This window comes from Lonchura striata, chromosome 13 (genome assembly GCF_050655825.1).
Source record: "Lonchura striata isolate lonStrDom1 chromosome 13, ASM5065582v1, whole genome shotgun sequence".
Taxonomy (NCBI): Eukaryota; Metazoa; Chordata; class Aves; order Passeriformes; family Estrildidae; genus Lonchura; species Lonchura striata.
In genome coordinates, this window is record NC_140715.1 from 3,249,069 (window position 1) to 3,277,039 (window position 27,971).

The following is a 27,971-nucleotide window of genomic DNA, read 5'->3' on the forward strand; positions in this document are numbered from 1 at the left end:
GAAAAACACTCATTAGGTTAATTTCTGGAGCTGGCAATAGTGTAGGTATTTGCAATACACTGTCTAGAAAAAATATACATGCTGCCTTACTATCAAATGGATAAACATTAAATTTGATGTTGGATTTTTTCCCTTCCATCCATGCCTTTAGGTAACAACACTGGTTAACACCAGCAACAAGGGCCCCTCCAATAAAAAGCGAGGCCGTTCTAAAAAGGCTCATGTCTTGGCAGCTTCAGTTGAACAAGCAACAGAGAATTTTCTGGAGAAAGGAGACAAAATTGCAAAGGAGAGCCAGTTCCTGAAGGACGAGCTGGTGGCGGCTGTGGAAGATGTTCGCAAGCAAGGTAAGAGTGTGGATCTGGTGGCCTCTCAAACTGTGGTTCTTTAGAGCGAGTGGAATCATTCCTATTTCCCTTTGTTGACTTTTCTAATGACTCTGTGCCTCTCAACTCGTAGGTTCTCAGCTTGCCTGGCTGGCATCCCTGAGCAATAATGTAACTGGATAGGTCTGGAAATTGGATGGCTCAAGTAGGGATTAAGAAGAGAAGCAGAAGGGCTGATTCTTTGAAGAGCATTTAAAAACTCAGTTTAGGCTCAAAATGTGCTCCCTGCAGGACTACATCTGAAATATGTCAATAAGTTCTTCCATATCTGACTGTATACAGACCAGCACTGTATGAGGAAGAGCCAAGTGTTGAGTCGACAGAGACGTGTTTCTTGAATATGTAAAACATAAACAGCACCAAACAGAATGTGAAGACCTTGATTAAATATTCCAGACTTCCTTCCTCACATCTAATGTTGATTTTTATCATTTTCTTTTTTACTTTCTTGGAGCAGACGTGCAAGAAAACCCTATGGAGCTGACTTACTCTAAAATATGCACTAGTAAATATTGTTGCTCATAAATCATTTATCATTCTTCCAGTCATGAGTCTTTTCTATGCTTCAGTGAAACCCAGTCAACTGGTATTAATGGTGACGGCTGCTGCTGCAAAAACGGGAAAACTCATTAGCATTAATTACTTGTTTGTAGCTGAAGTTGCAGAGTGGTGAAATATTAGTTGGAAATGGTTCTAAGTTCTGGATGAGCCTGGCTGATAGACCAAAGAAAGATCAAGGTAAGAAGGCTGCAATATAAGGGGCTAATTGAGTTGGCTTAATTTAACAACAACAAACAGCAAGAGAGCCCCTTTGACTCCAAGCTTTAATTGTTGGTGCTCGACTGCTGCTCAGTCGAGAGTTAGTACTCATCTGTGGGTGCCTCCAAATGGCTCAGTGATGCTGGTGAGAGAGGGAGCTCTGCTCAGCCCTTGGGACTGAGAACTTCCCTGAGCTGGATTTGTAGCTGAATATTGCAGTGAGAAACTGGTGGGAAGTACAGACTGATAAAAAACCTTCCAGATGACCCTTTCCCATGTTTCTTGGCTCCTTCTTGGTTCTGAGACTACACATAGGCTTGATGCCAAAACCTCCCTGCTCTGCTGGCTTTGACAGAGGAGGTGAAGCTCATAACTGAGAGGTGCTGGAGTGAAATAACTTCCCACCTTAATGTTGCTTCACTTCTTCCTCCCTTTTTGCTGTTTTCAGCTTGTGGATTCTGGTGTAAAAGGGATGGCTGTGCCTGTTTCCTCAGGCTGGTGGGTGGTCAAACTGCAGTGAATCTCCTGGACACAAGTGGTGCCCACCATCCTTTGTGGGGACACAGTTCCAACACAACCCAGGGTCAAAGCTCTGCCCCATCACGGGGCCAGTGTTTGGCCAGGTTTAGCAGAGCAGCTCTTGGTGAGGAAATTAAAAGTCAGACCAGCCTTTGAGGAAATGAAAAGCAAGTGGTGAAAAATTAGCTAAAACAGAGGGAAGGGTTTTGCTACCAGTGTCCTGGGGGATTGCAGTTCTTAGCAGTGCTAGTAACAGCAGGGAGATATAACCTCCCAGTGCATGTGGTTGTGTACAGTGTGCACCTCAGAAGCCTCCCCACATTATGTCAGACCAGTTGAATTTATGAACTGGAGAAACAAGGAAAGTGTGATGCAAAGCCTGTGCATGTGCTCAGCAAGCCTTTTGCAACATGGGAATGAGTGGAGAGGAGAATTTGGGTGTTGTGGTCAGCAGCAGGGTAATGATGAGCTGGCAGTGGGATTTTAGATAGAGAGCATAATTAATCTTCAGTGGAGGTCAGGAAAATAGCATTAATAATGCCTCTGTTTAGAGTAGGGAGTGGTTTAGTTACCATAATAAATAAAGATTAATGAATGTAGGCAGGGATTATGAAGGTGATTAGGACAGTAGATAACTTGTCTCATCAGAGAAAATTAAAAAAAAATTTTTAGCCTAGTGAGAAGATGGAGAGAGTACATGATTTTAGTGAGCATGCTTGTTCATAAAATCACATTTGTTGGGGGTAAAACCAAAGAACTGGAAGGAGCTATTTTGAATGAATAATAGCATGGCTGCCTACTAAATCAATGTAAGTGGATCTTCAAAGTCTTCTTGTTTTTTACAATGGAAGAATAAATTACAACAAGCAAGTTAATGAAATATCCTACAGTAAGATTCCTGGCCCTTTAAAGCTTTTTACTTTTGATTTCTTATAAAGTAATGAAACTTTTTAAGATTTTGAGCAGAAAAGTGGAGATAAGGAATCAAAGTATTTTTCAGAATAGATCCCACTGTGGTTATTGAAAAGATTTTGTATTTGGAAAGCATTTGATGTGAACATCTTGAATTTCAGTGTTTCAGTGTTTGTTAGAGGCATTTCTGCCATCAGAGGTTTGCTGGGTAACAGAAGGTGCAGCACTGGTCCTGCCCAGCCTCGCTTCCCACTGCAGGCTCCCTGTGGCATCTCACTGTATGCTGAAGTGCTCAGCGCCTGTGGTGCTGTTGGGAGGTGTTCTGGAACTTCAGCCAGTCCCTTACCCAGGTGCTTGGCAGTGAGACATCTTCCAAACGGGGCTCAAGAGGGAAATTTCTTTTGGGTAACACTGGCAAGGCTGTTTCTGATTCCCTGGAATGTTGATGGCTACAGCTCTGTCTCTGTATCTGCATGTGAGCATGGGGATCCAGGGAATTCACTGTGCTCTCCTGTTGTGCGTCTTCTATGGCAACTTTACATAACGGACCAAAAATTAAAGCTTAACATTGAAAAGTCTTAAGCCTGTGTATAGGGTTTAAGGTAAGAGAAGGAATAAATGCTTTAGCTCAGGTTGCAAATGCAGGGGAATGAGCCAACTGATTCAGCTCTGTGTCCTGCTTCATTCTTCTAAGTGAAGGGTTCTTCAAAACAGAACAGTGAGATGAATTATGAAAGGCTAAAACAGTTTCTTCAAATGTACATCACAGAGGATGTCTTGCTTAAGGATTTCCAAGGAGCAGGAGGAGGCCAGTTGTGGAACATCTTGAAGTAAATACTGAATTCTTGGAAAATTCAACTTCAAAATTCTATTGTGACCAGTTAGCTAAATTTCTTGGAAAGGTACAATTAGTTCTGTTGGTTTCCTGCAACAAAGTTTTAGGAGTGTGCCACTTTGAAAAGCCATAACCTGGCTCTGAGGAAGCTCTGAGGTGGCTCTTGACAAACTGTAGGAGTGTTGTAGACAGTATATAGATTTAATTAAAGACAAGATTAAGGAATTATCAGAAGCTTTTATTGCCTTAAGTATTAAGTCCAGTGTTGATATGTCCAAAGGTGGTGTGGGGCCTCATTCTTGAGAGCAGAAAGCCAGGACGGCCTGCTGTGACCCTGCTGGTGGGTGTTGAAGGTGGCATTATTGGTGAGATAGGACTTCAGTATCCAGAGCAGTAGAGACTTGAAACGCTGATTTCCTGCTTGCCTTCATTTGGTGGGGAATGGCAATCTCTGGGGAAGTGTATGGGATGCTGTGAGCAGGAGGGAATGGCCTGGTGGCCCTGTTGTGTCACTGGTGCTGCTGACAAAGCAGCCTGGAGCCAGCTCTGAGCTGAAGTGCTGAAGGGTACGAGGGGATGTGTGGGCATAAATCCCCAGCTTGGCAGAGGGGCAGCAGTGCCAGTGTGTCCTGGCCTGCCCTGCCTGCTGCTGTGCCCTCCTGTTCGTGGTGGCATGGAGCAAGTTCTGTCCGTGGTCATTTTGTTCCACACTGAGAGCAGGGTTAATGGTGCTGCCGGAAGGTGTTGGCACACCCTGTGGGCCTGGGGGAAATAGACTGGAAAAATAGGAATTTTCTTTTGATGGATTGAAGTCTGACCATTTCTAAAATGGGCTTTATTCCATTAGATTTCATTCAATTCTTAGTGCTTTACTGATTATAGGACATGATCATAGGATGGCTACTGTTGCCTCTTATTTTCTCAGGTCTGTTTTATTTTCTTTCCCTTCTAATATCTAATGAAGGTCTAAGGTTATATTGGAAAAACAGACTACTCGTGTAAGAATTTGTACTAGCTTTATAATCAGAGTCTCGCAGTTGGACTCTTTTCCACTGTGTTACTTTAACTCTTAAAATCCTTCTTCAGAGTGGTTGTGTTACCTGTGTTCAGTGTTGAAAATGGGAAGATTGTGCTGGATCCCCTTGGAACTGCTGAAGTGCACACACAATGCAGTACCTGCATATTGAGTCCAGGCCAGAGTGCCCTCTTGCCCTTTGAATCCAGCTGAAAGAACTACCCCAGGGTGCTTTCCCTTTATAAAAGAAGCCTGAAAGTCAGCTTCCTTTAACTGGCAGAAATGTATATATATGCAACAACTTTAAATATAATCTGCTTTTAATTTTGGGAAGCTGGTTATCTTTTGACACCCTGACAAGCTGTTTGAAACTCACTAAATCTTTTTAAATCTCTTGTTAAAATAAAAGGGAATAGCATTTTATTTTAGGACTGGCTTGAAAGGTTGCAATTTAAGAGATGGGTAGAGGATAATTTTGGCTTTTAACTTTGTTAGCAGTTCCTGAGATTCACATGAAGCAAGTGACCTCTTCAATAAGTTATTTTAAATAGAAAATAAATGAAAACAATATTTTGGGAGTTGAAAATGTGGGTATTTTATATATCAATAAATAAGGAAATATTTGTACTCAGTTTTGGTTCTGACATATCACAGAATGGCCTGGATTGGAAGGGACCTTAAATCCATCCAGTCTCACCCCCTGCCTTGGCAGGGGCACCTTCCACTGTCCCAGGCTGCTCCAAGCCCCAGTGTCCAGCCTGGCCTTGGACACTGCCAGGGATCCAGGGGCAGCCACAGCTGCTCTGGGCACCCTGTGCCAAGGCCTGCCCATCCTCCCAGGGAGGAATTCCCTCCCAATATCTAACCCTACTCTGTTTGAAGCCATTCCCTTTTATTATGTTACTTCATGCTCTTGTAAATATATATCCTTAAATCCTGAGGTTGACAATGGACTTCATACTTGTAATGATGACTTTTATTATTAGCCTGTTCCAGAAGGAATAAAGAAAGAGCCATGTCAGCTGTGTTGGAATTCTGTAATCTCCTAGCTGATTGAAGCTCACAGCATTGGTGGTACATCATTTCTCACCCATCTGGAAATCTGGAGTTTTTAACCCATGTTAAAATAATGAGTTGTGTTCCCCAGAGCTGGGTAGGGGATAGCTTTGGGTTGATACTCAGAGCTGGCCTGTACTTGGACAGAAGCTTTTTTGCTGTGTCCCAGTACAGAAGTAGCATATTTTTATCTTAAAATGTCGTGTGCCACTCTTGGTTGTATTATTTAAGATGATGGAAGGGTGTTACATAGGGGGGAGCATTTGAACAAAATCAAGTATCTTGGTGTGGTTGCTTGGGCAGGCTGGCAGCTGTGCTTGGGCTGAATTTAGCTGTGATGGTGTAGGGTGCCTGAGTGGGAAAAATTTCCTGGGCAAGATATTATGCATGGGGATGGTTAACCCCAGGCTCTCCAGCTGTTGGCATTTCTGAGCAGTTAAAAAGAAGCTGTTAAATAAGTAGAGCCTCCTGGGACCGCATCAGGCAGAGATTTTGGTGCAACCCTTGCCCACTTTGGTGTGGGGAACTCCATGGGATTCACTTTCAGCTGTCACTTGTCAAGCGCTGGTGGAGGTTTTTTAGTCTCATCTTAGGCTATTTTTATTTTGGCATTTGGCCACATGGACATTTTTTCATACAGGTTTTTGGGAAGCCTCTGAAACAGCACCTAGCTATAGCAATCTGCTTTCTGGTCATCTCTTGCTGCCTGCAAATCCCTGACCCTGAGGCCCTACTGTTTCCTAAACTAAGTCCTAGCTGTTCTCCGTGTTTCTGAGATTCAGAGAGATCCGAGGATAACAATGTGGATTCCAAAACTTACTGTTATGTAGGAACTGTGGTACTGGAAGCTGGCCTGAAAAGTGAGGGAGAAATCCAAAATTTACTCCTCTGACTATATGCAGACATTACTTTCATGCTTTGTGAATGCCTTCTGGAGGAATTGCTCTAGCTGTGCAAAGTGGCCTTTGCTTTTCATAGTTAACCAATGGCATTGTTAGCATCTGAAACCCAAATTCTTTGCTCCTGCACCAGATGCAGCCCCACAGGCTATGAAATGTTGAAGCGTTTTACGAAGCGCTGCCTGGCTTTGAATTCCAACCAGGGCATATCCAGCCAGGTCATCGCTCCGAGTTGTTTACGGTCCCAGGAGCTGTGGCAGCTCGCTGTGTGTTTACAGGGCTTTCTGCTGCTTTCTGCTTAACTCCTGCATGCACACAAATCAAAGCTTTTGCTCAGACTTTGAAAGCATCAGAGCTTGGCAAATGCCTGCAGTCCTGAAAAGGTGTGCTGAATTTACCTCTCCAGAGAATTCTGGCATGCTGAAACACCTGTACAAATGGAAATAAGGACCAAAGTGATTTCCCAGCCCTTCCTCCCTGCACAAAACTCTCTGCCCCAATGCCATGAAGTAGCTGTACTTAGAGGTAGCCACACGCAGCATTAGCTGTCAGCCGTATTTCACAAAGGCTTTGTTTTAGAGACTCGGGCTGGCTTAGGATCCTTTCCAGTGGCTGATGCCGTGCTGTGCGGTGCTGAAGCCAGCCCCCGCTGTCCCCCCATGCAGGTGACCTGATGAAGAGCGCGTCGGGCGAGTTTGCGGATGACCCCTGCTCGTCGGTGAAGCGCGGCAACATGGTGCGGGCCGCGCGCGCCCTGCTCTCCGCCGTCACCCGCCTGCTCATCCTGGCTGACATGGCCGACGTCTACAAGCTACTTGTTCAGCTCAAAGTTGTAAGTGTGGCCCTCTGCTGTGCCTGGCACGCTGGGGCTGCTCTGCCAGGTGCCCACCGTGTGTGTGAGACCCTGTGGGGCGTGCACTGGCAGCAACTTCCTTCTGCAGTGGGGAGGGTCTGGGGGTTTTTGCTCTCAGCAGAATGTGTGCAGTGGGCGTGTGTCACTCACTTTCATACTCACTGTCAGTAGCTTTTGACATTGAGCTGCACTCTGTTCTGAACTTTTAGTACAGAAACTAACTGAGCCCTGGTCTGCAGCTGCAGGTGAGAGTCAGCCCTTTCATCTTACAGAATTTGGCTTTCTTATAACCAGTACTCCTTTGCAGCTGCTAGGGATGAGTAGCTTCAGCAGGCTAAATAAAAATGAAAGTGGACTGTTTGAGGAAACCTTTCCTTCCCATGAGCAGCAGGGTGGGCGAGTGCTTTGTGCAGAATTTAAGTGAAGTGACATTGGATACTGGGTCTTCCTTTGCAAACAAGCTTTGAGGACTCTCTTTGTGCCCTTTGGCCACTGCTATGGCCCTGCCAGGGCCCTTGATTCCTTCAAGCTCTTTCAGATGTGTGCTCTTGACTGTCTCTGATAGCTGGTGACTGTGAAATAGTAGCTAAGCACTGTATCCGATTGGCCTTTAAAGTGTCTCTCTCCAAAAAATAACAGGGGGCAGAGGAAGATTGCTTTCTCTGACTGCCATGAAATACATTCTGAACTACCTCCTGACCTGTGGACTGTATTGCTTGGAAAGATATGTGAATATATATTCTTTTAGGTGGAAGATGGTATCTTGAAACTAAGAAATGCTGGCACAGAGCAGGACTTGGGTATCCAATACAAAGCCCTCAAACCAGAAGTGGACAAGCTTAACATCATGGCAGCCAAAAGACAGCAGGTATAGTGTGGCCACTTTCTTCTGTATATTAATTCTTACTTTTGTTTTCCATAATAGCTTATTGCCCTTGGAAAGTGACTATTCTGTTAATACTTCTTACTTTATTTTTTTTTTACATTATTGCTGAGTACTTTGTTTTGCTCTGCCATGTTAAGGAACTGTGAGTTTGTCTGGTGAGCAAGAAAAGTGTGCTTGGCTGTAGGGTGCTGCCTCTGATGTAATTTGTTCATAGTTGCATTTGTTTATGTCAGTGTTTTAGTGCCTCAATGACATGCTGCTGCCCAAGAGCTGCACTTGAGGACAGGGAGCTGAGATGTGTCCCAGTCCTGGGGCACTCTCCTCTAGACCCTGTTGCTGTTGTGGTTTACACACATGGACTGATCATGTCCACATGCACAGGGAGCTAAAGCCGTGGCTGGGCTCAGCTACAGCTTCCTGAGAAAGTGAGTGATGCTGCTCACTGGCCTTGCGCTGAAATGTCCATTGGAGGAGGGGTTTAAATTCCTGTTTGTTGTGGATATGTTCTGTGTTTGGATAGCTTGTGCTTAGCCTTAAATTGCATGTGAAATTTGTTTTGTTCAACAGCACTGGTGTGACTCATTCTTGAGTAGTTAAGTTTTCAGAAGAAAGCAGAGGTGTGGGCAGTTTAAGTTATCAGAAATAGCATAATTCTTTTAAAGCATTTTTTGCCTCTTTGTTCTGTAGATATGTACAAACCAAAACTGCTTAAGCACTTCTGACACTGCTTGGGTTTTTTTTTTTGTTTGTTTGTTTGTTGTTTTTTTTGGTTTTTTGCACAGATTTGTTTTAGAAAATAAGCTGGGTACAGTAAAAAAGGGATTGCCAGTTAGTTATGAATCTCAAATCTGATTGCAGTAAATGGGATAGGGTTGTGATGGCAATGCAATAAATGCTCTAAAACTGCTTTGTGATGGATTGTTCCACACTATGGGAAGTGGTTGTACAAAATCTGTAAATCTCTGTGCCTGCTTGGAGTGCCCTGCCTGCTCAGTGTGTACCTTACAGAGGTCACCTATCGCCCATTCATTTTAGAGTCTCTGACAGAATTTTTTCCCCTTTTCTCAGTAAGGAAGTCCTTGTCTTCATTTTCACTGCCTCTTTGTTAGATTTAAGAGGTAATTTTGAAATGCTGCTGCTGCTAATAACTGTAGTTGATCCTCCTTTTATAAACTTACTGCTTGTGCTGGACTCGGAGGCTTTATCTGATCATGGTGCTCTGTTCCAAAACAGGTGATGGTGCTTTAGAGAATTACAGCACAGAGTGTTTGGGAAAAGACTTATGGACTTGCTCACTAATCTTGAATTAGTGGTAATTACAGTCATTGGATTAATTTTGTCTCATTGGAGGTGAACAAGAAGTTGAATGAGATGATATATTTGTTCTTCTGAAATTAAGTACCCGAGTCTCTTGAGGAGAGTAAATGCCATCTTCGAGGTGTGATTAAAGAAAACATTCTGGTTGTGAGCCTGCGAGTTTAAATTAAAGATGATCTTGCTTCTTATCTGCAAGTGCAAGACAGGACAGTTTTTAAAATGCTGGCCCAATTCTGCAGAGGAACAAAAAATCCAACATCAGAGTTTGAATTGTGGCGTTGTGAATTGCCCTGGAGTGTTGTTGTTTTTTGGCTTTATGAAGCTGTCGTGTTTTGCAATTAGTTGAGTTCTTAAGGCTAGGAATGCTCAGCAGACAGATTTGAGGCAAAGAACCTGCCTGTCCCTTGGAGGTGAGGGGAGACAGTGTATGGATGTTGAATGTGGACAATGCTCTCAAATGCCTTTTTTCCCCTTTAATTTTCCTAACAGGAGTTGAAAGATGTGGGTCACCGCGATCAGATGGCGGCAGCCAGAGGAATCCTTCAGAAGAATGTGCCCATCCTGTACACGGCGTCCCAGGCCTGCCTGCAGCACCCCGACGTGGCTGCCTACAAAGCCAACAGGGACCTGATCTACAAGCAGCTGCAGCAGGCGGTCAGCGGCATCTCCAACGCCGCCCAGGCCACGGCCTCGGACGACGCTGCCCAGCAGCAGGGCGGGGGCGGCGAGCTGGCCTACGCCCTCAACAACTTCGATGTGAGTCGGAGCCTTGCTGGGAAAAACCCCTCCTGCTTGTTCACCTGCCTTGTTAGCCACAGCTTGCTTTTATTGATATTACCTGGCAGATCATTTTCTACTGAAGTGCAGCAAGTTGTAGGCAAAGTAGGCTTTTTTTAAAAAAAGCCATTTTCCAAACAAGGGTTGATGGAATGTAGAAAGTTATATATGTGGTTCTTGGTGATGGAAGGCTGTCAAGTTAAACTAGCTCTGAAATAGCAGTTAGCCTACTGCTACATTAGATGGTTTGTTTGAAATTGATTATTTCATAATATATTTATGTAATGTATTCTTGGAGGTGACAGAAGTGATTTATTAAAAGTGAATCATGTATTTGGGATTGCTGAAACTACCTCTTGAGAGGAACATGAGGTGGGAAGTTTTAATATGATCTTTGGTTGGAAATGAAGTCATTTCATACTGATAGGTTGTACTGATCTGTCATGTTCTTTATCTTGCATTCATCACGTTGCTGAGGACAGTCATGCATTTTTACTGAGATCGCTTTCCTTTTGAAGCCAGGATTCGGTGTCTACCTGATTCAGCCTCTGAATTTTAAATACTGTAGCACTAATTTACTCTAGAACTTTATTTAATATTGCAAAGCCATCACTCAAAAGGCATTTAATAGTTGTGGTTTTGCCAGATTTTGCTCAGTTTCTCCTTTTTGATCTTACCACTCTTGTTCCTCACTTTCTGCCACATGTATTTTGCCAGGATAAAGTTCTGATTGAATTCTCCCTGTGTCTGATAGGAAGTATTTTCCCTATGATCTCTTGGGTAACAAGAGGATGTCATGGCTGTCTTGATCTTTGTGACTAATTTCAGTTTTGAGTTTGCCTTTCTGAAATTCCATCAGGTGCTCAGTAAGCCTTCAGAGCATGCCTCAGGTTAGCCCCAGTGAGCTGCAGGTTCTCACAGGTGCCTGTGGGAGGGGAAAGCAGCCCTGCAGCAGCAGCACCACGTCAGGGGCTGGCAGTGAAGAAGCAATTCAGTGCAAGTTGGTGGACTGGCTTGTACGACTCAAACAGCTAATGGGATTTCTGATAAATCACCCTATTTTATTATACAAACTCTCCAATATACAGCTGCAGACTACTTTTTGAGTATTGCAGTTCACATGAAGCTTTCTGAGCTTTTAATTCCACTTCGTGAGTCTCTCTAATAGCAGCAGTGCCTGATCAGCAGGCCAGCTTCACGATAGCTTTGTCTCATCCCTGCCAAAGGAGGCTGACAAAACAAATGTGTTGAGGTTCTTGGCAGATGTTATCCGTGCACTTCATTTCCTGCTACTGCTTGAGTGTTATTACACTCCCATAATAGAGGCTTTGAGCACACATGCCCTCAGATATTCTAGTGATGGTAAAATATGAAATGGCTACCAGAAGATAACAAGCTGATTGTTATCTCTCTTTTTTTGGTGGTGCAGTTCTGCAGTGGTAGCACACTACCATTGTATTAGCCAATGGCTAAAAGTTTCAGGAAGAATGAGGAGGGAATGTGTTGGAGAGCACATGCCATGTTCTCATCCTGCTGTGATGGCTGCATGGTTACTCTGTAGGGATATGAAGTGTGCTGGTGGCTGGCAGAAGGAGGTGGCTGTGACATGGCTGCTGAGGTTAGCTTGAACACAAACTGGCTGAAAAAATTCCCATTTCAAAAAGCTTTGGGGCTTCTTTTAGAATTACAAAATTCTGCCCCTGAGATAACCCAGCCTAACCCTAAACAAACAACCAAACCATGAAATGGCCAAATTATTTTTTCTTTATTGAATTAGAGATCTGTTTAAACAAATCACCTGAAAGGACTCAAAGGTGATAAATCCTGTGCAGTTTCTTCCTGGGGAGCTTCCGTGGATGGTGGTCTTGGCCCCTTGAGAGCAGATGCATCAATGCTGCTGTTTCAGCCCTGAGTCTCTTGGTCCCTGAGCTGTGCTTGCTGACACTCTGGCAAGAGAAACCTGTGGTAATTTTCTGCCGTGAAGAAATTGATTTCTGTGTGGTTTGAAACCTTTATGTAGATGTTTCACTTGAAGAATTTTTGAGAACACAGTTGTATATACCTGCTTAACACTGAAGAGAAGGAAGACCGTGCAAAGTAGGGCAGCAGAACACAATACATAGAGCTAATTTTGGATGTTTGTTTTCTTGTTCATGATGGGATAATTATATCTGACAAGTTAACTGGTGAAGGCCTGTCCAAATTGACATGTCATTAGGAAGAGTTCTGTACTTTGAACCTTATTTTTGCTGGCACATTTGGTTTTTGCCATTCATATAACAAGGTTTCGTATGGCCAAGTTTTGTTTAGCTGTCAAAGCAGCACAAGAAATGAGTAGCAATATAATCTGCTGGGAAACCTCTTAGTAATTTTACAGAACTACTCATGAAAATCCTCCTCAGTGCCAAAAGGGTGTCATTTGCCTCTTAATGCCTGATCAGGGGGTTGCTCTAAGTGTTGGTTGTGTGCATGATTTAACAGTAATACACTGCTTTGATGCCTTAGAGTGGCTACCTAGAACAGAGGCTAGACAAGATTAAGAGAATAAAAGTGGATATTTATTGAAGGCCTTCTGTAGATATACCTTGGGCAGTCAAAAAAAACCTCATAGCGGGGGGCCACCCCCAAGATGGATGATGGTCACGGATTTTTCAGGTAATTATAAGTTTGGTCAATTTACATATCAGGGGTTAATCCTCCAATTACACTTTCAGGTAATGAATTAATTTACTCTAAGCTTGCCCCCGCCACCCCAATTCACTATTGTTTATGTCTCTCAGGTCCTGAAACAGTGAGATGTCCTTGAGTTTCAGGTCCAGGGAGGAATTGGTTTGTCTGACCGAAATGCAGACAGTAGCTCAGACTCTCTAAGGAGTTTGAGTTATACACTAAAGCACTACAGAATTTGAAAAATATAAAAGCTGAATCCTAAGGTATCACTTGGGCCAGTGACTGATTCGCAGAACTTTTTCTCTTGCTAGAAACAAATCATAGTGGACCCCTCGACGTTCAGCGAGGAGCGGTTCCGGCCGTCCCTGGAGGAGAGGCTGGAGAGCATCATCAGCGGGGCGGCGCTCATGGCCGACTCGTCCTGCACGCGCGACGACCGCCGCGAGCGCATCGTGGCCGAGTGCAACGCCGTGCGCCAGGCGCTGCAGGACCTGCTCTCCGAGTACATGGGCAACGTGAGTACCCCGCTCTGCTGGCTCCCTTGGGAGCTGTAACTCCATAGGGTCAGCTAAAATATGGAATTGAAGCCATGTCCCTCAAAGCTGGTTTCTTCCCCTTAGCTCGGTGCTGGTGAGGCTGCACCTTGAGCATTGTGTCCAGTTCTGGCCCCACAGTTTGGGTAAGACATTGACACACTTGAGCATGTCCACCATATCCACACTTCCTTGTCCAGAGAAGGGCAACGAGGCTGGTGAGGGGCTTGGAACATAAGTCCTGTGAGGAACAACTGAGGGAGCTGCGTTTGTTTAGCCTGGAGAAAAGGAGCCTCAGAGGTGACCTTACCACTCTCTATAACTTCCTGAAAGTTGGTTGCAGTCAAGTGGGGTTGGTCTCTTTCACCAGGCAACACTGACAGGGCGAGAGGACACAGTCTTAAACTGCATCAGGGGAAATACAGGTTGGATATCAGGAAAAGGTTTTTCACAGAAAGAGTGATAAAGTTCTGGGATGGCCTGCCCGGGGAGGTGGTGGAGTCACCATCCCTGGGTGTGGTTAACAAAGCCTGGATGTGGCATTTGGTGAGGGCTAAAGGGCACTTGGCAAACTGTTGTTAGGGCTGGGTTGGACTCGATGATCTTGAAGGTCTCTTCCAACCTGATGATTCTGTGAATTCTGTTCTGTCCCAAATAGAATTTGAGCATAACAAGTAGTCCTGAAAGGTTTGTCATGAGGTGGGATGAAACCTTCTTAAATCACCAATGATACGTTAAAACTGATCTCTAGTCTTCCAAACAAATGTTATCATCATAAAGTGTTAATTCCTGGACACTGCTTCTATTTCTTTTATGACTGTTGATATTGTTTTGTAGATAAAGTCAAACCTCGGTTTACATAAGGTAACTGAGCTTATGCAAAAAGTTCTACTTCAGTTCTGTTGTCTCTTGGAAACTTTAACTGTGTCATCTTTGTAAGCAAAGCATGAATTGTCAGAATCAAGTTGATTATTGTTGCTGCTATAATGGTTTGAGTAGAAGTGATGTATGAAGTTAAATATGTAGTAAAAAATCTGAGCGCAGTTTGGTGCAAATACTGGGCTCGGAGCAGTTCTTTTCCAGTGTTTAGGCACTGAATGTGTGCACAGTGTCTGAAGCCTGAGAGTGTTCCTACGGTTGGAGTAAGTGTCATGTCATCCGGATGGGCTTCTGCATTTGAGGGCATCATGGTGTAATACTGGACTTGCTTCCCCTCCATTGCCCCTTTGCTCTTGTTCCAGTGGGTTTTAAGCTGAAGAACTTGCTGTGTTCAGAGGTGAGATCAGGAAATCGTAATTAAATGAGACTATTTATAATTGTTAAACTTCAATACTGTTAAAGCTGATTGATGAAATACAGTTGCAGAAAGGGCAACAACTTAAGCAAACTGTGTGGCTTGTAGCGCTGTAGCAAGTCAAATTGTCTGAAGAAATCTTAATGGGGGGGACTCAAAGTCATATTTATGGTTTTGAACTTGTTTGAGGTGCAACTGAGTTCAGCGATACCTTTTTTAGACAGTAACACTTACTTAGGAATGTTGCTGCATCAGTTACCTTACCTTCAAATCTTTCAGCCGAAGTGATTTCAACATAGAGCAAAACTGGTCCAGGGGCTGCCATGTGTGGGTTGGAGTGGTGGAATTTGGAGAACAGATGCAGTGTGTAGTAGAGAGAAAGGAAAACAAGATTTCTGTTTACCAAAGAGAACAAAACCGAAAGGGAAGTCTGATGTAGCCTGCGGGCTGAGCTAGGTATTCATGTAGTCTGTCTTAATTGCTTGTGAAAGTAGCTTGTGCTCAGCATTGACATTTTGTAGAACTTCAGACTGCAGCTGGAAAGCAAAGCACAAACTTGTGCCACTCAAAACTCCTTTGAGCAGGGTGTTTTATGAGTCTGTGAAGCATCAGCAATAATCCCTCAAATGTGCTGCTGGATTGGATGGAGCCCTGTCAGCACGATTCCGAATGGAGCAGCCACCAAAGGGTAATTAAACATGTGCAGGAGGTAAATGCTCCGTCTTGCATGGAGGAGTTGGTGGCATTTGTCTCATTGAAAGTTGGTCAAATAGCCATGTGAGAGTGCAGAGCTTTGACTTCCTCTCACAGCAATGCCTGTCCTCCTCCTCAGCCATATGCTTTTGTCTCTGATAGGCAAGTTAAAGTAATCACTCTGAGATGGGAAGAATGTATTCCCTCTGTTATCTCCTTTGGCACATTGTGAAATTAGTGGAGCATACTGCATTTTTTAAAGTCACTGTTATGTTATGATTGTAGACAGTGTAGTTGGGGAAATGAGATTAGAAATTCAGTGAAATGGAGTGGAAAAAGCAATTGATAAATTATGGTTAAAATGTGGGATGGTGTGTAAAAATCCATCCTGTAAACCCCTCTGTGATTAAGCTGAAGAATGACTAATAGTTTGGAATAATCTAAACAGTGAAAATGGTTTGATACATCTGCAGGAAGAGTAGGGATGTGCTGACTTAGAGTAGTGGCAGAGGAAATGTCATTTAATGTATATGTATGATATACCCACAGCTCCTGGGATGCTTTCCTCCAGTCTCCCTTTGAAGGAGGAAGTGAATTGGGCATTAAATCTGTTAATTGCACAGCACTTGCAGTGCATCGTAAATCCTATCCAAGTGCTAGAGTAAGAGGTATTTATTGGCCAAGTGTAAAAATTCAGAGAAGATTGGATGAGGAATAGACTGGAAAGGCTGGAGCACAGGACTGTCTTGAGACAGATTTCCTTTTTAACATTAAATGTCTTCTCTTCAGTGACTTCCTCTAGCTTTCAGACTTTCTTTCTGATCTCTGGCAATAGCAAGACTTTTCTAGGCAGTTTATAACTCAAAGTTTAGTGTTTGGAGCCAGAGTTTAACTGTTTCTCTGTGCCTGTCCTTGAAGGTCTGTAAGTCTGAAAGCATTGGCAGCTGTGTTATGGAGTGTGGCAGAAGTTTTTAGCTGAATAACAGGTTTTGGCAATAAACTGAATTGTAGGATCTCTTGACCCTTACTGCATCTGCTGGCAAGGTGATGAATCCTGTGATTATGCCCTTAAAAGAAGGCCAAGATTTGCTTGTTCAGTAGTTTGTTACAGAAGTTTGAATCCCCTTTTTCTTAGATTGGTGTGTGTATGATTTCCTTTTTCATCTAGTATGACTTCTCTTGCCATTTTCAAGAGCAGCTTGGTCAGACTAAATCTTTTACATTAAGGCCAGCATCGTGTCAGATAGTGGTCGGTAGTGGGTCCTCAAGCAGAAGGACAGGAACAAGGGAGCTGTTTAATTTATCTTACCCCAAGTATCCCCCAGTGTTGGCAGTCTGCAGCTCAGACACTTCTGACCTTTTGGACTGCTCTTGAAAATGGCAAGAGAAGTCGTGGCTAGTGGCAGGAGTCTGTTCCTGTGGATGAAGTGAGATGGGCTTTCATTACCTGCGTCCACTGAACGTCATCAGCCACTTCATCACCTAGCCTCTTGGTTTATAAGCTACATTCTTTGAAATCCCAACTGTTCATCCCTTAATTGTAGCATTTGATTCTCTGGCTTTTTCCCCTCCTCTCCCACTTTGCCTGGGGAGAGCTGTTTTCCATTATGGCTTTTGCTCACTTCTCACAATCCAGCAGAAAATAGTTTTCCTTTTTAAACTTGCATTGCAGATCCCTCCTGGATTCAAATAGCATGGATGCCTATTTGCATTTGGGTTTTATTACTTGGAGTAAGCTTGATTCTTGCTGCTGGTGCTGAATGGCAGAGCTGGGAGGGGAAGGCCTAAATTCATTATTGATTCTGAGTAGTTTTATGAAAGCAGCATAGTCCAAGGTCTTGGTTCTGGGATCAACTGCCTGGAATGTAGTAAATTCACCATGTCAGTTGCAGCTAAGTTTGTAATATAACTCACAGATGGCAAGACTTAGTTCTTTGTATGATCTGTGGCAGTCAGGCATTCTTGGTGTGTATTTTATTAATTAAACAAAGAAATTACAAAGCATATTTGTCTTTAGTTGAACATCAGTTCCAGACTTAGGCAGGGCAAGAGGGCAGAGTGAAGCATCGAACTGAATGATGTCAAGATTAATAGTGCAATCAATGAAGAAGTTGGTAAGAAATATCAGAAAATACAGTGGAAACAGTCTTTTGGGTCTAGCTCCATGGTCTTGTGTGGGTACATGTTGACCTGTTCCAGTTTTCTCCAAGTAAAAAGGATGAAGCTGTGTATTTTTTGACGCTGCTACCAGTTTATCCTGGCATTGCCTTTGCACTGGCAGCTGGTGAGATTCCTCTCCCACTGTAGATACAGCCAACATCTTTTCTGTTCTGTGCTACTCAGCTATGCCTCAAAAGTTAGCATAACCCAAATGAAAACTGCATGAAATGCATTTAAAAATGCCCAGTGGGCTGGCAGGTGAAAAATTTCTCTTTTACAAAGAAAGTATGTCACTGGCACAGGAATCCACAAACTTGGTTGTGACAGGTGCATGCTCTGTGCTGTAACCCTCTGGGTGTCATTAGCACAGGACTTGGGCAGCTTGCCTTGCTGTCATCTCTGTGTTACTCGTGGCAAACACTGGATTTGGTGCCTTTGAGGCCGAGCTTTGAAGGGGTTTGGGGTTCAGCAGGGTAGAAAGCACAGACCATGCCCTGGAAGTGTAACCAGCAGTTTCCAGTGTGCTCTCAGTGTGCCCTGAACTTGCAGATGACATCAGTTACCTGACTGATGTGTAAGACTGGAAATAAAAGCTTCCTTCAGCTTTTGACAATCCATTTTTACTGCCTGGTGCAGAAGCCCTGAGGGCTGGGGGCAGCTGGGCTCCTTTCCATGAGCCGGCAGTGGTCAGAGGTGTTCGGCTCTGTTTGGTTTGCACAGGGAAGTGCAGAGAGCTCTCATTTTCAGTCTACTCCGTACCCCATCAATTTCTAATGCATTCAGCTCCCCTTTCATGCACACACCACTAACTCAGCCATGTACCAGCAGAAACATTGTCAGGAATTGTAGTTTGGCGAGTGCGGAATGCGGACCAGAGCCCCATTGTGTACCACATGCTCTTGTACAATAAAATCCCTTGTTACTACATTTGGAAACGATAAATCATGTTACATAAAGTAGCCTGACAGGTCCCATTTCAATGGGAATTTTAATGCTTTCATATTAACATTCTGACTGTGTCCTTGACTGTCTGGATTGAATTAGAGGTGCTTGGCAGCAAATGGAGAAAAGCCACTGGGAGCTGGTTCAGAGCAGGCATTCCAGGCACACATCACTTCAGGATGGCTTTTTATTTTCCCTGGTTTCCATCTTCTCTTTGGCCTCAAGTGCTTGAGCACCACGGCAGGGTCTGTTTGGGGGTGGGGATTGTGTTTCTTTTTGTTTTAGATTTTAACCTGACCTATGCTGGTATGACACAACTTCAAGGTGAGGGAGGTGGTTGAGCCCAGGCCCTGCTCTGCCTTGGGGAACTCTTGCAGGCCAGAGTGGTTTGGATCTCAGGGTCCCCGGAGAAGGTCCCAATAGTGCTGGATTTGGACCTGGTGGACCCATAACTTGCTAAATGCTTAGTTTGCACCCTTGTGTCTGTGTTCAGTGCAGTTAGGGGAATGTAATGCTGCACACAAGTGCTGTTTGCTCAACCTTAATTGCACTATTTTGTTTTTCTTTCCTAAGTGTCTCTGAACATCTCTGATGCTTTGAAAGTGATTGGGCAGGAAAGTGCCTGGCTTATCTATTCAATATCTGCTGGGAGAAATCATTTGTCTTCAGAACTACCAGCAAAGGATATTTCTACTCCTGACACACTTGCAATTTACAGAATGGAGATGTGTTTTCATGATGAATTTGCCTATTAATAATGTTGATCCACAGCTTTGCATGCCCATCAAGGATCCAAGCTTGGAAAGGAGCATGTGAATTTTCACATGACTGTGAAATTCATTTATAGCAAGTATCTATATACTGAAAGGGCTCTTGCATAGCCCTTTTAATGAAAGCATCTGTTTCTGTGGGAATAGATGTGAATTAAAATGGCACACTGATCTGTGTTGATGATAAAGATGCTGATAAAAATTCTGCCTTGAGATAATCTACACCTTCTTTTTTAATATTGTTTGTCAGTTTAAGATGCCTGAATGCTGACGTGATGGATGTGGTTTGAAAGCCTGGATAGGTTTTCCTGTCATGGACTTTGCTGCTCAGTAGAGAGCTGTGCTGTTATGCTGGGCCCTAATTTCCATAGACATTATTGCTTTGACAAAAATTCTTCTTTTAAAAACAGAACATTTCTGAAGTGATAAGAGTTTTAAGTTTAATGCTTACAGGCTGCCACAGCGTAAATATTTCAGCATCATTGGAATGAAGCCAGATGAAGATGGTGAGAACTTCATACTGTGTCAGTCAGGCATTTTTGGGCTACAGAATCAAGCTTCCAGGTGTTCACCCAACACCATCCGGGTTTGGGACTTCAGTGTGGGGTTTTCAGGAGATGTTCTGGCACCTTCTGTTTCTTAGGGAGGAACAGAAGCACTTGTGGAATTTAAGAGACATTCTGAAGAGTCCAGCTCATGCAAAGTTCTGTACACCTTGTGATCTTTGGGTTTTGAAGCTCTTCAGAGTCTTCCCTGTCACCACCAGTGGTTTGCCTGAACTTGTCCCAGTGTTGATGTGGAAGCTGTTCTAGAGACCCCAAACAACTTGATGTGCCCAGCCCTAGAGGGGAGGCATGGCAGCACATCTGGGCTCCAGCTGTGTGCCCTGGGTGGGAGCACAGGCCAGTGCAGCCACTGATGCCAGTGGCACAGCTTGCAAGTCCTGGATGCTTTTGCAGACCCAAGACAGTTTTTGTGCTGTGCAGATGCATCTTTTAAAGAAGCATATGTCTGGTTGAGTGCCTCCTGAGAGAATCCCAGCAAAGCCCAGCACTCACACCTCAGGTCTGATTTCAGTGGGAGTCTCTTGAAGTCTTAAATCACTTCTGTGCTCTATCCACTGCCTTCAGCCTTTGCTGTTTGTTTGGTGCAGAGCTGCCAGCGAGAACTCTCTTAAATTTAATAGATTTGACAGCAGCTGGGACTTCTTCTGAACTGCCTCGTACAGCAGAACTCACCCTTGCAGCCTTTCCACGCTTTGCAGCATTTTTGTTACAGAGTCCTAATGTATGTAAAAGAAGGAAGGTGGCTGCCCTCACTTACAGTGCTCACTGCAGCCAGCTGTGCAGCAGAGCTGAGCTCTAGTGCTGGCTCTGAACAGGAATTGAGTCCTGTGGATACTCTGAGCGGCTGTGAAGGGTCCCATCTTACCTGGTCCCTCCTTTCCCCCTTCACCCTTTGCTTTTGTGTTGGTGAAACAGCTGGGTTTTCCTTGCTTGTCAGGCATGTGTCCATCTCCAATGTTAACACATTCTGATCTTCTGATAATGCATTATAAATCTCGACCTTTCTTAATATCATGTTGATCAAATAACATTTAAGATTGGTGCAGGAAAAACCTGCAATAATAATGTGTACAGATTTGTTTGTGATATGGAGGTTGGCATTTTGCAGTGTTTTATTTTTGTTGAACTCTAAATGGTTTTACATAAATATACTCTAATGCTGTGCATAGATTCTGCCTTAACTTTGTCGTTTATGGCTTAATTCATTTGAATTCTACTGTTTTGTAGGCAAATATTTGAACTTTATCTGTCTACATAAGATCAAATATGTAGTCACCCTTAATGCAACTCCATTTGGTGATACTTGAGTAATCTCTCAAAGTCAAATTCAAGGAGTATGGATGGAATGGAGCATGTAAGTTTGCACAGTGACTGCTGATCTGTGGATAAACAGTCTTTTAGCCTCCAGCAGGATCATGCTCTCAGTGTGCAGAAGTATTACACACACAACTGGGCTTTTCAATTCCTCTCGTTGGAGGAAGGAGATGATGGAATTATTACAAAGCTGGAGTACCACAATTCTTGTACTGAAATGACATACTTGATTCTAAAGTCCTCGACATCTTCTTTTTATTTTGCCTTGATCTAATACAAACTCTGGATGAAGGTCCATCTGCAGGATGGGATTCAGGAGATAATGAAGGGAGAGAACAATCATGTCCATGTACACATGTGTCCATGTGACTGTGCGGTACCACTTGTCCCCTCTCTAGTGCACCCATAACATGCAAAACCTGTTGTGCTCTTTCATTTTTTTCCTTTCCAGTACCTCTTCGTCTTTTATACAGCTCCTGCTGCAAGCATTAGAGGTCTTGATGGAAACTGGGATATTCTCTTCTGGATGTGGTGTTTATTATCCAGACTCTGCTCTTGCTTAACCTGTTTTATCCTGTGTAAGAAAGCTGATGTTCTGTAATGCTCTTAATGTGTGCTGGAGCTTCAGACCTCCTTTGTCCCAGAAAGTCAGCAGAATCAATACAGAATAATTAGCATTTGTGGCTTATCCAAATAGTGGAAGCCCTCTGGAATTTAAATAGAGGCAAAATAGTGACTTAATCCTTCTCATGTCTGAGAAAAGGATGAGGCTTAAGCTGTATCTTGGAACACTGTTGAAATAGAGGAGGGAACTTTGGCTTCCTTCTGGCCTACACAGGGACACATTCCTTTAGCAGGAGGGATAGGAGTTTGAAGGGAAGCAGCAGAGCCAGCTTGTGTATGGCAGGGTTAAAAATCTGCTCAGGCTATGTGAAAACACTTCATGACTTTGGAGACTGGATACTCAGAAGTTATTTTTGCTGAACAGGCATTCTAGAAGAGTTGTTTCCTTACAATAAGAGTAGCAAAGCCAGAGGCTGATAGTCCAGGAGCTGCCTTGCAGAGGTGGGCTAAAAGGTGCATTTTTCTCAGCAGCAATTAAAAAAAGCACTGCCATTGAGCCACAAAGGGAAAACCAGGGCTTGTGCAAAATTAGCAGCAGGCAGTGAAGAATCAAACCCAGATGGTTCTGTGCTGGCTTTCACAAATACCTGTGCCTTCCACAAATGAAGGGTGTTTTTCTTTATTGTGTATGTCAGAGTGAATGCAGATATTGTGGGATGTGCAGCCACTCGTGGAGTATCAACTCCACTGCCTTCCTGGTAATATCTGTCTGTCAAGAAACAAGGCTTTTGCCATTCTTTGGGTGCTCCACTGCTGCCATATGTGGCCAGAAGAAAAAAAATTGCTTCTCAGCTCAGTATCTCTTTGATATGCCTGAGGTGCTGTCAGCTGTGGTTTGCTGAATATGATAAAATGAATTGACATTATCAGTCACTTTCTGAAGCATGCAGAGTGATGTGGGGAAATGAGACCTACTACTTCTCTGTGGGGAAAAGGCTCTGAAAACAGAAGGTTCTTGGTTTAGGATCAGTTCAGCTTTGCAGGTGTGGTATGTTGAGAGTGAAGTCTGTGAGGTACAGGAAGTGTGGGTGACATGGGAGTGTGTAGGGGAGTGACTGCACAGAGATGAGGAGCATTTTGGGCATGCAGGTGCGCCAGTCCTGGATGCCATGATTGCTCCAGAGCATCCTTCTAGCTTGCCTCTCATCTGCTGGGGTTTATGGAATTTGTTTTGACCTTGTATTTAAAGGATGGATTCCCTAAAAAAGACTCCAAAACTTTTTTGGAGTTGGAGTACTTCTTTGTTGCCTTTGATTGATTAAATTTTGGAGTAAGGTTCTCACTTGCAGGTGTGGCAGGTAGCTTTTTTAATATGATAGATGAAGATTTGGCCATGAGGCTGCACACGGGCTGTTTAGGGGAGTTGGAACATTGAGTATCCTAAACTATTCAAGACTTCAAAGAATCCTGATACTGTTAAATTTATTTCATGTTGTCTTGATATATGAATGTAGCTGCATAATTTCTCCACAAATTAAAATGCATGCAGAGATGTTAAGGAATGCTGGAGATACTTAAGCAATTTCTTTGAAACACCAGTCTCATTATGTGCTTGAGATTTTAGCGATTTTTTTGAGTTTATTTTCTTTTCTGATATTACCTGCAGCATTGGTATATGATGCTTTAAAAAGCTTCTGTTTGCTGAGTAGGAAGATAACCCTGGGACTTGTTTGTAGCATACACATTTTGTCCTGTATCTGGTGTTGGAAGTTGATGGATGTTCTTCCTTTCAGGCTTCCCAGCAGATGAATTGCAGCTGTGAATGTCAGTGGTGCCCAAGTCAGATCCCTCCATGTACATGCTGTCCCCATGGTTTTTAACCCAATACTCTGCACTGCTTTTAAGTATGCATTATTTTTATTCAAGTTCTTGACTAAACCCCAGAATTAATGCAATTACTTCTGCTTGTTTAGAGGTTGAGCAACTGGCTGTGAGATACCGCCCAGGTGGCTTCTGCATCTGTGGCTTCAGTCATGTTTCTCCCTTTTCAAAGGGTTTGTGTGTATATCTCCCCATCAGCACTCAGCCTCCTGAATTGTGTAGGGAGGAATGTGGGATGTGGGGCTGGCTTCCTCTTCCCTACTGTGCCTTTGAACTTCTCCTTTGAGTACTCTTTATTGAGTCATTTTGGAGGAAGAAGGTGACTGGAGAGCTCTGATGTCAAGTACAAAATAAGATTGCAGCTATATCACTTGATACTGTTCCCCTTAAATGCCAAATTGTGAATTTCCTTAGAGGCAGAATGAGTTTTTTGGGCATCTCTCCAGGAGTCAAAGAATCCAAATTCTAGAGGTCAATGGACTGAAAAAAGCCAAGAAAACAAGAAGTTAATGCAGAAATAACTGAAGAGAAAGAAGTTGAAGGCCCTTTAGCCTTGTGCCTGGGCAGGTTACCCCTTTGGAGCCAATGCTCTACCAGATAGGCATGTTCCTTCCTGCAGGGCCCTTTCATTGGGGAAGGCAGGGTCTTCACCTGGCCATGGAGATGTTGATGTTCTTGTGAGGGTGGGCTTGCAGAGGTGGCTCTGGTAGCCACAGGTGAGGTCGGTTCCTGCTCCTCCCACTGTGGTCAGCCACAGCTGTGCTCACCCTGGGGCTGCTCCTGTGTGTGCAGGTGCTCAGGGACCTGTGGAGTGAGGAGAGCCTGGCAGGAATGTGTGTGGAGAGGAAAAAGTGGTAATTATGCAAATCTTCCTGTCCTGTACACCCCCACCAATGTTGTCATGAGGGTGTTTTCACAGAGAAAGTAAAACTGCCTTTTTGGTGGCAGATGCTGAATTCCCAAACTTCCTCTAAGGTTTAATCTCCGGTCAGTTTTGTAGTGCTGTGGAAACCTATTTCCTCCATGCGTCCAAGTTATGGGTATCCTCATCTGGACTTGAGGAGCTCTTTTTGTTACAGCAGGCACTCAAGTACACAGGGCACTTGTATCCCTTGGGAGTATTTCTGGTGTTATTTCCAGTGGATTGATTATTTTATGCGTTGTGTAAACTTGCTCTATGACTTTGATTCTATTACCCACTCCTGGAGCAGTGCCTGTGTGCAGGGAAGGGTGCTTTCAGTGCTAGACTGCAGTGAAGTGTAGATTCAGTTACAACTTATTTCTTGGTGTAAAACTGAATTTACCAGCTGGGTTTTTCAGATTACTGTCAGCTCAAGTACCTTCAATCTCCTGCTTTTTCTGTGCCAAGTTTTGCAGTTCTGTGTATTAATTCTGTTAATTTTTAATAGCTGCTACTTTATCATCTATCTAATGCTAATTCAAATTGTGTGTCTAATGATCTCTTTAGAATTAGAAGGTGATACAATTTAAAGTTTGAAATGTCTCAGCATCCCATAGCACTCAGCTTTGTTTTCCTTTATTTTCCTGGATGCTGAGGTGATGCTACCTTTCCCCTGCACCTCAGATGTGCTGAGTGTTCGTAAACGGTTTATTTCCTTTGACATTCATTTTCTTTTGAAGGACAGCCACTTCGTATGTGTCAGGCTTGTACTGGAATTCTAAATACTTTAATACATTCTTATTGTCTGCAAGGGTGGCTGGCTAATTAGATAGCTTAGTAAATAATAGCTTGGTGATGAAGGTATGCACACCACTTTTCTGGGCTTTTTAATCCCCGCTGTGCCCCGTGAGTCACTGGCTCTGGATGAATGGAGGTGATGTGGATGAGGTTGCCTTGGCCTGAGTGCACTCAGTGGGATCCCCCTCCTGGGCAGCCGGGGCTGCTTCTGAGCCCTTTTGGCTTCTCAGGGACTTCATCTGACTCCACAGATGCTGACACTGCAGAGCTGCCCCAGCCCTGGCCCAGCACAGGAGGAGCTGGAGCTGCTGCAGCCAGGCCAGAGGAGGCTCCAGGATGAGCAGAGGATGGAGCAGCTCTGCTGGCAGGAAAGGCTGGCACAGCTGGGATTGTTCACCTGGAGAGGAGAAGCTTTGGGCTGAGCTCAGGGTGGCCTTGCAGGGCCTGGAGGAGCCACAGGAAACCTGGAGAGAGACAACTGACAAGGGGGAATGGCTTCCTAGTGCCAGAGTAGCTTCAAATATTGGGTAGGACTTGTTCCTTGGGAAGGTGTGCGGGCCCTGGCACAGGGTGCCCAGAGCAGCTGTGGCTGCCCCTGGATCCCTGGCAGTGCCCAAGGCCAGGTAGGACTTTGGGGCTTGGAGCAGCCTGGGACAGTGGAAGGTGTCCCTGCCATGGCAGGGGTGGAATGAGATCATCTTTAAGTCTCTTCCCACCCAGACCATTCTGGGATTCTGTGATGGAGAGGAGATTCTGCTGCTTTTGCTGCTGCCAAGGCTTGAGGTTCTTAACAATTAGTCAGCTTTTCCTGCTGTTCCTTGTTTTTAATACCTATTGCTTCCTGTCAAAAGCAGCTTCATACCTACTTTTTTGTTGGTGTATGGGAGGTTGAGGCTGCTGAATCCCCCCTACAGGAAAAGCTTTTAAATCTGTCACAGATTTAACCTATTTCTATTTCTAATAATGAATAAAGGATACATTAATTCTAACTTTGACTGTCTTGTGACCATATTGGTAGGATTGCATTATTATCTGTTTCTCCAAGCTGTCTTGCCAGGAGTTAGGTGGCTTTATTCCCAGATTTATAATGCATTCTCTTCCTCTTGGAAAGGGCATATGCTGCCTTGGCTCACTCCTTTTAATTTGAGTTTTGCAGGGGTCTGTGTTGTTCGAATTTTGATTCTATTTCTAAAGCCTTTTCCACACATGTAAAATTTGATAAAAACTACAATATCTCAAGGCTTTTACAATTACTGCAGGTGTAAACTTCAGCCTACTTTTCATGCTTCTGGATATATCTATTAATTCATGTAATTTGCAAAGGAAAAACTTGAGATATTCCTTAGATAAGGTTGCTAATTAACATAAAAAAGAAAAACCAAGCCTGTAAAAAAGCAGCTCCAGTGGTAGATTACTCATCAGCCCCAGCAGCTCTCTGACTCCTACTAGAAGTGGTTTGTCCTCCTGATTTGGTATTCTGAGACATTCTCCCATCCATCCTGCTTCTCCCATCTAACCAGGCATACTGGAAGTGAGATGAATTGACCTGTAGCCAAGCTTAACCAGTCGTCACTTGGCAAAATCCCTTGGGAGGAAACAGCTGGAAGTGTTGACAAAATATTGAGCAGACCCCCTTGAGCTCCTGGTTGTCACTCACAGCTGCCTGGGTCAGATCTCACCTGGCTGTGCTTGGCTGGGGGGATCTAGCATTATTTTGATCTGGGTGCTGCATGAAGACACTTAGGTTTAAAACTGAGCTTTTATCAGCAGCTGTGATCCGTTCCAGGGCCTGTGGGAGCTGTGATGTGGTGCTGTCCTGCTCCTTTTGCTGTCCTGCTCCTTTTCCAGCACAGATTTTGTGCTCCTGTCTGGGCTGGGGGCTGTGGGGGCTGTGGTCCAGGAGAAGGAGCAGCCTGGCTGGCAGTGCTGGAGTCCTAAGCCCTGACACCTCACAGCAGGGAGGGGTAGGAGCATGGGATTGCAAATTGCAGGTGTAGGATGCCAGACCCCCTGCAAAGTAACCCCTTTACAACAGGAGTCAGGTGAGGTAGAGACACAGCACTCTTCTGCATCTGTGCCATGGAGGCAGGAACTGCCCTGGGGTGGAGACAGTGACCCTGAGATGGGCTCGGGGGTCAGAGCGTGCTGTCAATAACCCCAGGATATGGGGCTCCATCCCTGTGTGGGCCATTCCCTTGGGAGTTGGATTCTGATCCTTGTGGGCCCCTTCGAGTTCAGGATATTCTGTGTTCCGAGTGTGCTGCTGGAAGAGGGGCCTGGCACACTGCGCCAGGGCAGCCAGAGCCCTGCAGCTGCCTCTGAGCTCAGCCGAGAAACACCTGCAGGGAAACAAGAAATAGAAACCTCTGCCATTTTGTAAAAGGTTTCAGGTACATTTACTTGGTTAATGCTGGGTCTGCTCTGGCTTGCAGAGCCCCAGCATCATGATGTGATGGAAACTGGGGAAACTCAATTCCATGGAAAGTCAGGTTTAGCGTGTGATGTATTATTGCCAATTTGGGTTTTCTTTTGTGCTTTTAGGGAAAAGATGTATGTTGTTACAGGATGACTTTCTTGGCACCCTGGCACTTTCCTACCATTACTGACCTTAAAAATAGATATTTTTGCTTCAGTGATAGAAATGTGCTGCAGAGGTGTAGAGCCTTCATGC

The 27,971-nt window shown here is 44.2% G+C and overlaps 1 protein-coding gene across 1 annotated transcript in view; it reads left to right on the top strand.

Moving 5' to 3' along the window:
- CTNNA1 (catenin alpha 1) overlaps positions 1-27,971 on the top strand; it is a 117,147-nt gene that overhangs the window by 18,335 nt on the left and 70,841 nt on the right. The window contains exons 3-7 of the mRNA XM_021544869.3: positions 152-347; positions 7,047-7,213; positions 7,983-8,102; positions 9,927-10,193; positions 13,196-13,399. Of these exons, the coding sequence (XP_021400544.1) occupies positions 152-347; positions 7,047-7,213; positions 7,983-8,102; positions 9,927-10,193; positions 13,196-13,399 (954 nt within the window). The remainder of the gene's footprint in view (positions 1-151; positions 348-7,046; positions 7,214-7,982; positions 8,103-9,926; positions 10,194-13,195; positions 13,400-27,971) is intronic.